Source organism: Armigeres subalbatus, chromosome 3 (assembly GCF_024139115.2).
Source record: "Armigeres subalbatus isolate Guangzhou_Male chromosome 3, GZ_Asu_2, whole genome shotgun sequence".
Classification (NCBI taxonomy): Eukaryota; Metazoa; Arthropoda; class Insecta; order Diptera; family Culicidae; genus Armigeres; species Armigeres subalbatus.
Window position 1 is genome coordinate 78607773 of NC_085141.1, and position 13866 is coordinate 78621638.

At 44.0% G+C, this 13866-nt stretch overlaps 2 protein-coding genes across 5 annotated transcripts in view; both read left to right on the top strand.

Annotated features, from left to right (window-relative positions):
- LOC134222966 (dual specificity mitogen-activated protein kinase kinase hemipterous-like) overlaps window positions 1-13866 on the top strand; it is a 33410-nt gene that overhangs the window by 11704 nt on the left and 7840 nt on the right. For all 4 annotated transcript variants that reach the window (XM_062702110.1, XM_062702107.1, XM_062702108.1 and 1 more), the window contains exons 2-4: window positions 5880-6106; window positions 6183-6590; window positions 6658-7130. In XM_062702110.1, the coding sequence (XP_062558094.1) occupies window positions 5880-6106; window positions 6183-6590; window positions 6658-7130 (1108 nt within the window). The remainder of the gene's footprint in view (window positions 1-5879; window positions 6107-6182; window positions 6591-6657; window positions 7131-13866) is intronic.
- On the top strand, window positions 12133-13858 carry LOC134222967 (uncharacterized). The gene is made up of 2 exons (XM_062702111.1): window positions 12133-12607; window positions 12813-13858. Exons 1-2 carry the CDS (start codon window positions 12594-12596, stop codon window positions 13363-13365), a joined length of 567 nt encoding a protein of 188 aa, XP_062558095.1. The 5' UTR covers window positions 12133-12593; the 3' UTR covers window positions 13366-13858.

Consider the following 13866-nt stretch of genomic DNA (forward strand, 5'->3'; position numbering starts at 1 on the left):
ATCAAATTGTTTTCAAGTGGAAATCTCGTGTCGCCTACGAGGAATTCCACGATATGCATCAGCACCTCTATGCGCAACTACGGCTAGCGTACGACGGCTATTATCCTCAGCCACAAACCATAACCACCATCAACCGGCTGAAAGGAGAAATGTTAGCACTGCAGCGTAATGTTGATGCGCATCAACGAGACGCACGTGGCAGCCCGAGCAGGAGAAATAGGCTCAATAATACTTAATTATGTTATTGATACCATAAACTAGCCCTGCGTAAGAGATAAATATATCAAATATCAAAGGAATAATACCTAAAAATAATATGAAGAAGGGGAGTGACAACACAGCCCGAGCGATATGGCCGGATATTGCTGCTCAACAGCGATTATAAATTACCCTCCCGCATCCTGAATAACAGGATGGAACGCATTATCGCAGACAAACAGACGTAACAGCTTGAACATATTTCTGAAAAATTCATAGCTCGACACCTCTACCACCATCTTGCGAGCATGTTACACGAAACAATGTTTCGTATGGCATTATCACCAGGAGGCGGAGTGGAGTGAAATCACCGACAAACCGACGTGCCTTCTCATATGAAATTCTTCAAAACTCATGGCAATTTATTCCACTAACTCCATCTGTGCGATGATTTACACAACAGCTCTCAAATCTGTGTGGTTAAATTCGAGCATGCAGTCTTTAATGAATTTTATCAGCTACCGAATAATAATCATCTGAGAATGTTTATCATAAGTATCAATATTTTTATGCTAGAATTATTTTTTAGGCTAAAAGCGCTTTTTGTAGTGATGGTATAAGATTTTTACTGTCGATTATAGCATTGTGAAGAGATTTTTAATTGGGTTTAATCTAATTAACATCGCCATGTAGATTACGCAAAGCGTGCATATGATGTTTACACCGAACAGCTGGTCGATTCTCGGGCATTTTTCCTTCTCTCTTTCTTGACTACTTTTGTCAAATGATCACTTATGTCAGCAGTGACAGAACGAGTTACTACACTGCAAGTAAAACAGCGTTAAATTTGTTTGCCAATTTTGGAATTAGAGAGGCCCGTCGGTTTGTCGGTGGTGAAATGTCAAACTCGAAGGAAAACGACGCTAGCGCCTCTAGTTGTGAAACATGCAAACAATCAAATTAAAATTGATCGTTATAGTCATGGTCGATGATAATTTATCTAGTATTACGTCTGTTTGTCTGTGGCATTATGGAGGCCCAACGCGTCCTAAGCAATGGACAGAAATCAAACGCAAAGCGAAATATCTTCCAGGCCACTCTCGCTCTGAAAGATAGGATCGCCAATCTCATCAGCTTCGATCTGGAGAATGCCTTCGATCGGGTACGGCACTCGTTTCTTTTCGAAAGCATGCGGTCGTTCGGGTTCAACGAGGAACTCATCTCTCTTCTCTCGAATATAGCCAGTCGGTCCACATCCCGACTACTTATCAATGTGCACCTCTCACGATCGTTCGAGATCACTCGGTCGGTGCGTCAAGGCAAAGATGGCAAGAAGCAACAAGATACCCGACTTCTTTGATTTTACGGAGACACGATAAGCGCCCCAAGTGAACAAAAACCGAACTAGTACACTGTTAATTTTAATCGATCATCTTTTGAATAAATGTCAATAAAATAAAACAAAAACAGCTGAGCCATTGCACCATGCAAACAACTCATACAAGGCGATGGACAAAAACAGTTTCTTTAAAAGTGAACTGGCGAGATGTTTACCAATCTTATTTTCATTTAATGAAGTGCGTATATTAAATTATGTTTTAGGATGTAAGACCCTGGACCGAGTTTCGTCAAAACCCTGGTGTCAATAAGAGCAGTCAAATCTGCTCGAAGCATTTCGCCAAACTCTGCTTTTACAAATCACAGAAATGAATCTCAAGGGTACGATCATAAAGAACAATGATAACAAAGTCCAGCTATTAAATCCATTTTAGCTTAAGGCATTTCGCAGCTCCATCGCTTTTCCCAGTTAATCCTGCGGCAGTAATATCAACTCCGATGGAAATATATGTTTCATCGAACGAAGAAGCAACTCCAATGGATTTAGGCCACAATATGAGGATAACGAAATTAATATTGCTGGAGAAGTTGAATTTGGAAATCTCGGGTACTTATTCAAGAGGACGTATGTGCTTTTGTAAACAAAGATTCAAACGTCGATTTGTCTTATCTGAAGCACACCGACGCTAATCAACACCACCCACAGGTAGCCGAAGCCTCCCCCTATCTGTCTATGGCGATGGTTTGCGTGGGAGGGCTATCAGATCGGACAAATCGATGTTTGAATCTTTGTTTACAAAATCACATACGTCATTTTGAATAAGTACCCGAGAAATGTTGACATAGATCAGGAAACACACCTAGCTAACGAAAATACAAGGAAAACTCGCGACAATCATTTGGTCCATGATCATGGTTACGCATTGGATGTGTAACTATGGAGCGACTTGTTATTGTGGAGGAGTAGAACAGAGTTTTAAAGAAAAACAAAAGACACAGATGGTGTTGCCGTGTAACTGACGTTTGCGCTCTTTTTCATATTTACATTCTCGATACACGATAAACAAAAACCTTCAAAAATAGTATTAATGCTTGAGTTTTTGTGCAACAGATGGAAGCACTTTCATTGATTTCAGTGTCTCCGGTGAGATGTATGAAAAGTTTTGAACTCGGTTATCTTGTTGCTTCTTGCCATCTTTGGTCAAGGCGGCACGTTGTCCATGCATCTGTTCGTGCTCTATCTTCATCCACTGGTGTGTAGGCTCGAGCAAGTATGTGGGGATGATCTGCTCGTTGCCTACGTCGACGACATCAGCGTAGTTGTGACGGCATCGTGGCAAAAAGAAGCGACGAATGAAATATTTCGTCGCCTTGGGCTTGCCGCTAGCGCAAAATCGAATTTGCGGAATGTTGTCGAAGGTAACGAAATTGGTACCCAGCGGCTACAAACAGCCAACGTAGTCAAGATTCTGGGTGTTACCTTCGCCAACTCGATTAGGCCGATGTCCACACTCAACTGGGATGCGCTGGCGGGCAAGTTCTCACATCAAATATTGCTGCAGTCCTTGCGTAGGCTGAATCTGCACCAGCGGGTAATAATGTATACATTCGGTACGTCGAAGCTGTGGTACCGTACCAATCGACATTTGCTAGAGATCGAATACATTCCCTGCTATAAATCCCTTCTTTTTCACGAAATCCCTCGTCCTGCAATTCCAATAGACAATCCTGACCTAAAGTGAATCCTATCAAATTTATCCCTAATTCCCCACCATATCCAACAAAACCCCTCCGCCGATCTGATCAACCGGTACTTCGTCCAGCAAACCGAATTGCCAAAGGTGGAACAGAACAGTCCATCGCTAGACTGGAAATGACGAAATATTGGAATGAAGGAACTTTCCTCATCGCAGCGATCGCAACTTTACCTGCTGGTGAATGGGAAAATCGAGCATCAGAAGCTTCTGCACGTGATGCAACGGGTGACAGATAGTTGGAGGCGACTGTCGTTCGAGGACCTCGCGAGACCTGTTTTGCCAGGAATCGGTGGTGCAAAGGGCCGATTTGAAAGATCTCCATCCCAAGCGTTGCCCGGCTATCGCTTTAACCTATTGCCAGGTTAGATTTTGGTCGTCTTCTTTTATTTATTTATTGAGGCTTCGCCGCCATGAGCCTCTGGGTCTGCCTCTGAAACAAAAACCTTCAAAATAGTATTAATGCTTGAGTTTTTGTGCAACAGATGGAAGCACTTTCATTGATTTCAGTGTCTCCGGTGAGATGTATGAAAAGTTTTGAACTCGGTTATCTTGTTGCTTCTTGCCATCTTTGGTCAAGGCGACACGTTGTCCATGCATCTGTTCGTGCTCTATTTTCATCCACGGTGTGTAGGCTCGAGCAAGTATGTGGGGATGATCTGCTCGTTGCCTACGCCGGCGACATCAGCATGGTTGTGACGTCATCGTGGCAAAAAGAAGCGACGAATGAAATATTTCGTCGCCTTGGGCTTGCCGCTAGCGCAAAACCGAATTTGCGGAATGTTGTCGAAGGTAACGAAATTGGTACCCAGCGGCTACAAACAGCCAACGTAGTCAAGATTCTGGGTGTTACCTTCGCCAACTCGATTAGGCCGATGTCCACACTCAACTGGGATGCGCTGGCGGGCAAGTTCTCACAGCAAATGTGGCTGCAGTCCTTGCGTAGGCTGAATCTGCACCAGCGGGTGATAATGTATACATTCGGTACGTCGAAGCTGTGGTACCGTACCAATCGAAATTTGCAAGAGATCGAATCCATTCCCTACTATAAATCCACGCAATTCCTCGCCCTGAAATTTCAATAGACAATCCTAAAGTCAATCCTATCAAATTTATCCCAAATTACCCATCATATCCAACAAAACCCCTCCGCCGATCTGATCCACCGGTACTTCGTCCAGCAAACCGAACTGCCAAAGGTGGAACAGAACAGTCCAGCGTTAGACTGAACACGCGCGTGGCGAAATATTGAAATGGAGGAACTTTCATCATCGCAGCAATCCCAACTTTACCTGCGGGTGAATGGGAAAATCGAGCATCGGAAGCTTCTGCACGTGATGCAACGGGTGACAGATAGTTGGAGGCGACTGTCGTTCGAGGACCTCGCGAGACCTGTTTTGCCAGGAATCGGTGGTGCAAAGGGCCGATTTGAAAGATCTCCATCCTGAGCGTTGCCCGGCTATCGCTTTAACCTATTGCCAGGTTAGATTTCGGTCGTCTTCTTTTATTTATTTATTGAGGCTTCGCCGCCATGAGCCTCTGGGTCTGCCTCTGCTGCGATGTCCCGCTGGGTTCCAGTCTAATGCTTGTTTACTTGTTCCGCCCTTACGTAGAGTGTGGCTGACCCAGCCCCACTTCCGATCCCGAATTTCTGTTGCTATCGGCCTCTGGTGACAACGACGATGGAGCTCGTTGTTTGAGATCCAGTTGTGAGGCCACCAGGCCCGAATTATATACCGCAGGCACCTGCATCAGCCGTTGAGTGTTCTCCACTGATACACATCAAGTTTCGCTAGCGTTCAACACAGATTTCACGTTAGAGTTGAAAATTCGTATTTTGGTGCGTTCACTTATCTGCCTGTTTTCCAGATATTTCTTAAACTCGCAAAGGCAGCCCTTGCTTTCTTGATCCGTGCGCCTATGTCGATCTTGGTACCGCCGTCTGACGCCATTTGGCTACCAACATATTGGAAGCTTTCAACATTCTCCACTGGTTGCCCGGCTACTGTGAAACTGGAAGAAGTCCCCGTGTTTACATCCAAAGATTTGGTTTTGTTGATGTTGATGACTAAACCTGCCGAAGAGGAGCGCTCGGCAAGGTCGTTGAGCTTACTCTGCATATCAGAGCGCCGTTGAGCGAGGAGTGCAACGTCATCAGCCAATTCGAAGTAGTTTAGGTGCTCCATGGTTATAGGCTGCCATAACTGCCCGCGGTTTGGTTGACGGTCAATCCCATTTACCAGAATCTCGTCGATTACGATGATGAACAGTAACGGTGATATTATACATCCTTGCCTCACACCAGCTACGACACGGATAGGGAGAGCTGCGCGAGTGGAAATTCTCCGCTTGTTTCTGAAGTACATCGTCTTTGTTAACGAATGTAACGATAGAATTGATGTAAACGCTTTAATGTTCCAATTAGATTTAAATATTGATTTGAAAACGCTGGACTACAATTGTAAATAACTGTACATAAAATGACAAAATAATTTCACTAATTACGAAGTTAAAGCGCTAGCTCGATCTCAAATAATTGCTAATGATATTATTAGTTCTGCACCAAAACTCATTATCTAATATTTCCAGGTTCGGGCCTCGGGTTGGATCTTCCTTCAAGAACACAATCAAACAGCCGGCGCAATGATGCTGAACTGGTGATGATCATCGACAAAAGTGGAATGATCAAAATCAACGATCAAGTATACAAGACAACCCTGACGGATATGCAGGATCTGGGCGAACTTGGCAGCGGAACTAGTGGCCACGTCGTCAAAATGCGTCACAAACCGAGTGGTGCAATTATTGCCGTGAAGGTACATTGAAGATGTGTCCCTTAAGAAACTGAAAAACTAATTTAATATTACCTTTGCTTTCTTTATGTTTCTGCAGCAAATGCGTCGAACGGGAAACGATGAAGAAAACAAACGAATCATCATGGATCTGGATGTGGTGCTCAAGTCGGAGAAATGTTGCTACATCGTAAAGTGCTTGGGCTGCTTCATCACAGATGCAGACGTGTGGATCTGTATGGAGCTGATGACGACCTGTTTCGACAAACTGCAGAAAAAATCCAAAAAGCCGGTGCCTGAGCGAATACTGGGCAAGGTTACGGTGGCCACAGTGAATGCGCTGGCCTATCTGAAGGACAACCACAATGTGATCCATCGGGACGTAAAACCCTCGAACATACTGATAGACGACCGTGGAAACATCAAACTCTGTGATTTTGGTATTAGCGGCCGGTTGGTGGACTCCAATGCTCGGACCAGATCGGCTGGGTGCGCTGCATACATGGCGGTAATATGATTTGAAACATTTAATGTATGGTATGGATCAAATAACTTGCCCTCAATCTACCTTTCAGCCTGAACGAATCGATCCGGCCAATCAGTCGTACGATATCCGGGCGGATGTCTGGTCTCTCGGAATAACACTGGTCGAGCTGGCAACTGCAATGTTTCCCTACCGTAATTGCAAGACCGACTTTGAAGTTCTCACCAAAGTGCTCACGTCCAGCCCACCCAGTTTACCCGAAGATCAGGACTTTAGTTCGCATTTTCGGGACTTTGTGAAACTGTGTCTGCAGAAGAATTATGAAGCCCGGCCCAAGTACCCGGATTTGCTCAAGCACCCATTCTTACAGCGAGCTAAGCAGGAAGATGTCGACGTTGCCGGTTGGTTTCGCGAGGTTGCCTCCAGTAGCGGCATCCAGCTGAGTACACCCCAGCTGGTTGCGTCCGCCAGTGGTGTTACTTCCTCAAGTTTGGTTGGTTCCGGTAGTTCTCCCACTTCCGTCGGTATCCAGAGGCCTTCTTCCTCGGCGTCCGATCAGAATAGGTAGGTTCTTCCGAAAGGAAGCTGCATGATGATTTGCCTTTACTTTTCTTACTTCGTTTCTACTAATTTCCTCTTCATTTATGCCACGATGTAACAAGTTCACATTCAAGATTGGTTTTTGCTAGTCGTTTTAATGAAAGAGTTTCTTCTTGAATGTTGTTTGCAGACATTCGCCCAACCGCTGATTTGCTTGGATTTTATTAAGTTATTGCACTAACTTATTAACAATAGCTTTACACTAATGCGATTTGTATTTCTTATTACGTAATTACCTACTTATTACGTATAATGTTTTTCATTGAATTGTTAAAAGTAGAACTTGCTGGTACTTCATTAAACGTATACAGCAATGTATGGTCCCAAAATTTATCAAACAAATGTCGCTGGTGATCATATAATCGAATATAAAATGACTATAGAAAATTGGGCCCGCAAGGAACAAAAACTTTTATTTCTCATTTTAAAATATACCAGAATTGCGCCCAAAGGGATGTTTCAAATTGTATTTTTCTTATTGAGTGTGCACTAGCACTGTATTAATTACCTCATTTACCTTGATTGTTTAAATGCCATTATAATACCAAGCTATGTCATATAGGTAAATCTTAAAATGATAAGGCAATGTAAATGTTTTGTTTTTTTTTTTTAAATAAACGCTGTTTCTTATTTTTCTGCCATTTGTTAACTTGAGACAAATCTTGCAAGTTTTGGATCAGTTAGAGTTCTTTTTCACATTGCAGTGATTGTATGCTCGCTACCTATTTTAATAAATATTTTTTTACCCTGATGATTTCATAGGAACTGAAACCCCATTCATTCTTGAAAATAGTTTCTATCTGCGTTTTTTTCTAGAACTACACCAGCGATCGCCAGAGTTCTACCATTGAAATGCCTATTTATTTTAATGTTTCTGTCTTCTGATTCATTTTTGCATCTATCTTAATGTTTCTCCTGAGCAATTCTCGCTGAGACCGGACCACTATTTGCACAAGGTTCTTAATACTGCCTAAATTTATGTTCATTCGAAAGCTTTCGGCAAGTATATTAAGGTTCCGAGTTAATTTTTTCAGAAAGATGGACCCCTTATTAGTTACTCACGAAATCACTTTTATGAACCCCTCGATTCTTGACTCACCAAAACTGAATTATTTAATACAATAACTTTAATACGGCTCCGTTATGCTCAAAACTTTTGAGCCCTTCAAATAAAATACTGTTGTAGATATACTTTTAATTTTTAAAACATATTTGGCGTAGAATAGGGTATGAAATCAAGGATCTGAGGTCGTAGTATGTAAAAATATAAAAATAATGTTTGTTGATCAGATGGGCCTTACAAATATAATTTGGTAAATCGTACAAAACTTTTGATAGAAAAAACATACGCCTGAGATTTTTGGACACAAAGCTCAATATAAGTTAAGCTTTTTACCGATGTATTAATATTCAAAATCGGTGGTTGCAAACCTAGCCGTAAAATAGTTTTCAAAAATAAATCCAAGATGGCGGTGAAATTCGATATGGCTGCCTCCATTTTTATTTTTCCAAAATGAGGAAACAATGAGGAAACACTACACATACACACACATGTATCTTTTGAAAACAAAAATATTATCTTGTCGATTAACAGTAATCGGACGCGTTTTTCATTTCGCAAAGAAAAATCCGATAAATACAGTCCGCTCGGTTTATTGAAGCAACATTGGTCCTTCTATGACCGGATATAGTGAGAAGTAGTGGAAAAACGTCGACGCGAGTGTTTTTTCCGCGAAAAATCATTGAAATTGAGCACTCACCAGATCCGCTGGTCGAGTGCAGCGACGCGCTGCGAAAATTGCAAATGGCCGTCGCTTGGAAACAAGAGCAAAAGTGATCGTGTTGTGATGCCAACACCGAAAGCAATCAGTGAACAGAAATCCTTGCAAAAAGCGAAGCAAAAAACAACAGAAGATGGATGAGCAATTGAAGACTCTCACTCGTCAGAAAGGGGCAGTGCGGTACAAACTTACTCGCGTGAAAAGTGCCATTGAACACAGTGAAGATGCTGCCTGGCGATTCTTGACGGACAGATTCGAAGACCGGAGGCTTATCATCGACAAGCACATCGAGTGTTTGTTCAATTTGCCACGAATCTCCAAAGATAGCTCAACAAATCTCCGAAAATTGCTTGACGTCTGCAATAAAAATGTAGAAGCTCTTAAAAACCTGAACCTCAAACTGGAAGGCCTCGGCGAGCAAATGGTGGTCAATATTATTTCATCGCGCATGGACAAAGCTACGAGAGTTGCATGGGAGACGCGGCAGAAACCAGGAACTCTTCCGAGCTATTTGGATACGATGGCGTTTCTGAAAGAACAGTGTAAAATTATTGAAAAAATTGAAACGAACATTAAAGTGGAAAATGTGAAACCGAAAGCGGTGTCCAAGGGGCACACGCTAGTGAATACAAGTGAACTGAAAGGTGAACTCAAATGTGCTGTTTGTAAAAGTGCCCATGAACTATGGAAATGCGAGGGCTTCAAGAAACTGAGTGACAAATATACTGCCGTTCTACGCATAGTTGTCCCATGTATATAGGAAATCCCAGCAAACATGGGACAGATATGCGTATGACGGCAGTATAGCACACTAAAGAAATCCGGTTGCTGCTTCAATTGCTTGCAGAAAGGCCACCGGACAAATGGATGTACTTCGTCGCATAGTTGCCGTGAATGTGGCAAACGCCACCATACGTCGCTGCACGCCGGTGACGCAACCAGTTGCAAATTGGACGACTCGAAAAATGCTGCCAGGAATACCGCTGAAAATGAAGATTCTCGATCCTCTCATAGAGACTCCGAGGCTGGCGTCCAAGAAGTTAATGTGCCTCGATCCGGCACTGCCACAACATTAAGCGTCAGTGTTGAAAGTGATACAAAGCACACATTGTTATCAACCGCGGTGGTCCAAGTCCGTGGCTCGAACTCTGTTGTGTATCCCTGCCGGGTGCTACTGGACTCTGCATCTACAGTGCATATCGTCACGGAACGTTTTGCCAATCTGTTCGCCCAGAAGAAGGAACCTGTTGACTACACCGTGAGCGGACTCAATGGGACAAACACAAGGCTTCGTCGTATGGTACGCATGACACTCGAGTCCTGCATGGGCGACTTCACGGCTGAATTGGAATTTCTCGTGGCACCGAAGATTACAAGTGACATTCCAGAAAGATCCTTCGATACATCATCGTGGTCCATTCCGGCGAACATAAAGTTAGCTGATCCGTACTACCATCGAAGAGGACGCATTGATATGCTCGTTGGTGCGGAGATTTTTTGGCACATAGTTAAGGATGGCCAGTTAAAACTTGGATCGAATTTACCAGTGTTGACCAAAACAGAGTTTGGTTGGATCGCTGGCGGCGTAATTTCTTCTGACGCACCAGTAATAGCACGGTCGTTTTGTCAAACCGCTAATGAAGACCTGACCGAAATTCTACGAAGCTTCTACAAGCTGGAAGCTTGTGACGAGATCCAGCACACGGCTAAGGTGGTCGATGAACGATGTTTGGAACACTTCCGTGAGACCCACATACGAGATCAGAACGGAAGATACTTCGTGCGACATCCGTTTAACGATACGAAGAAACAACTTGGCGATTCTCTAAAAATGACAACGAAAAGAGTCTTCTCGTTAGAGCGACGACTTGACAGGGAACCTGAAATCAAGCAGCAGTATGCTAGTTTTATGCGAGAATATGAGGACCTCGGTCATATGAAGGCTATCACGGTTGAGGAGAATGAAGAGCCGAGTTCCGCTTACTACATACCACCACCATTGTTAAGCCTACTAGTACATCGACTAAATTGAGGGTTGTCTTTGATGGCTCTGCAGCCACTTCATCCGGAGTAGCGATCAACGATGCTCTTATGACGGGACCGAACATTCAGAACGATTTGTTTTCGATTCTGTTGAATTATCGCAGCTATAGGTATGTGTTTACAGTGGATGTCATCAAAATGTTCCGACAGGTTGGTGTTCTACCCCCGGACACTGCATATCAACGGATAGTGTGGCGCTATAATCGTAACGAGCCTCTAAAGTTTTATGAACTCGTGACAGTAACCTATGGACTGGCATCCTCTCCATTCCAAGCCACTATGGCACTGCGACAGGCAGCTGAAGACCACCAAAACGAATTCCCTCGAGCAGCCAAGGTCATCTGGAAGAGCACATATATGGACGATGTGATTGGAGGTGCTCATACCATCCAAGAAGCATGTTCTCTGCAGCAAGAAGTAAGTGGATTACTGACGAAAGGCTGTTTCGGTGCTCACAAATGGTGTGCCAACCGGCCTGAAATATTGCAATGTGTTAAGAAGGAGCTCCACGGTACCGACTTCAACGTAGGTGACACCAACTCAGCCATTACCAAGACGCTGGGTGTGGTATGGAATCCTGTCGATGATTGGTTTTCATTTGCCGTTGTCCCTGGCAACCCGGAAGCTACAACGAAAAGAAAAATCCTTAGTGAAGTTGCGAAGATTTATGATTTGCTCGGTTTGGTTGGCCCTGTAATAACTGCGGCAAAATTGATTCTCCGAGAAGTAAGTGTTCTTGCGGTGGAATGGGACGACCCAGTACCACAGGAAATCGTTCACAAGTGGCGCTGTTTTCGTGATGAATTGAAAGTTGAAAGCTAGTTGAAAGGGCGATTGCTGCGATCGATTTTGAATTTGATTCTGTGAACCTTTGGACCGACTCCCAAATTGTCTACTTCTGGATTAGAAAACCACCGGAGGCACTGCAGCTGTATGTTTCCAACCGAGTGAGTGAAATTCAACGAATCACAGGTGTTATGTACCTACTAATGAGAATCCTGCGGATAAAATTTCGCGTGGCGAGTTTCCTCGAAAACTGCTGAGTAATGTGATGTGGTGGGATGGACCACCCATGCTGAAGGTTGCAACGATAGAAGCAGTGTAACTCGAACCGTTGTTGGAAGAAAACTTACCCGAATTAGGCTTTCAGCGATCGTGTACGTACACGCACGTTTCACTCACACTTTTACTCGGTTTGTTTGCAACCACGAGCAGCTGTCACGGCAAAATCAAATGGGATTGTTTGCAACCACGAACCTGCGTTCGTGTTGGTGAGAAATGTCGGCGAGACCCTAATTGAAAGAAGGTGTCGTGCTGGCAGTTACATCACCGATGGAAAGGTTGATTATAGTTGATCGAGTGAACGAATATGACAAGATGCTGCGATCAATTGCCTACTTGATTAGATTCGCGAAGTTTATTACGAGCAGAAAACAATCAATTATCCGCGGACCACTGACCGTTTTGGAATTGAGAGGTGCATTGGCAGTAACAGTGCGTTGTGTGCAAAAGGAGACGTTTCATCTTGAGCTTCGTGTGATTGCTGAAGGTGGTCAATCGAAACCCCGCCTTAGTGGTTTGAATCCTTTCATTGATCCACAAGATGACATGTTGCGCGTAGGTGGTAGACTCAAAAACGCTCTCATTCCTTATGACAGTCGACATCAAATGATTTTGCCTGGTGGACATCCTTTTGTGGATGCTATTGTGAGAAGTTTGCACCGATCAAATTTGCATATTGGGCAGAAGGGTCTGCTTGCGTTGGTTCGCCAGCGGTTTGGCCACTGAGAGTGAAGTCGACTATACGGATCACTTGTTTCAGAGCGAATCCACTGAAGACATCCCAACTGATGGGAGATTTTCCATCTTACCGTATCCAGCCAGCACCGACATTTGCCTACACTGGTGTAGATTTTGCCGGACCCTTTTTGATTAAATCGCACACTGCAAGTCGCAGACCACTTATCACGAAGGCTTATGTTTGCCTATTTGTCTGCATGCTGACCAGAGCTATCTATTTAGAGTTAGTGTCTGACTTGACAACGAGTGCATTTCTGGCTGCATTACGGCGATTTACCAGCCGACGTGGTCTACCGTGTAAGATGTTCTCCTACAATGCGACGAATTTTGTCGGCGCACAGAATGAGCTTGAAGAGCTAGCGCGCCTCTTCAAGGATCAGCAACAAGCAAGGAAGATTTCTGAATATTGCACAGGCCAAGGTATCGAATGGTCTTTCATACCTCCTCGGAGCCCTCATTTTGGGGGCATTTGGGAGGCGGGTGTGAAGCAGGTAAAGCATCATCTAACGCGAATTGTCGGTGGTTACAAGCTGTCTTACGAGGAATTCTACACTACGTTGACCTTACAGCGATAACACCAGCCCATTTCTTAATTGGCCGAGAGATGAAGGCAGTGACCGAACCATCCTACCTTAATGTTAAGCAGAGCACTCTTTCTCGGTGGCAATTAGTACAAACTATTTTTTCAACATTTCTGGAGAAGGTGGACAGCAGAATACTTACCAGAACTTCAGAACAGAGCAAAGTGGACGAAAGCAACACCCATAGCAGAAGGTGCTCTAGTTCTGATGGCTGACCAGGGTTCTCCGCCTTTCCAATGGCCCCTCGGACGGGTTATAAAGTTACACCCTGGAAAGGACAACATTTGCCGTGTCGTCACTGTGAAAACATCTAAGGGCGAGTACAAGCGTGCCATAACCGAGGTCTGCCTACTGCCTCTGGACAGCAAGCCAGATTGAAAGGATTTCAACGCCGGGAGGATGTTCGGAGCTAAACCCACTCATGCAGAATCCAGCTAATACAGTCACACCTTTGCCATGAACATTGAAACACATACACACACATGTATCTTTTGA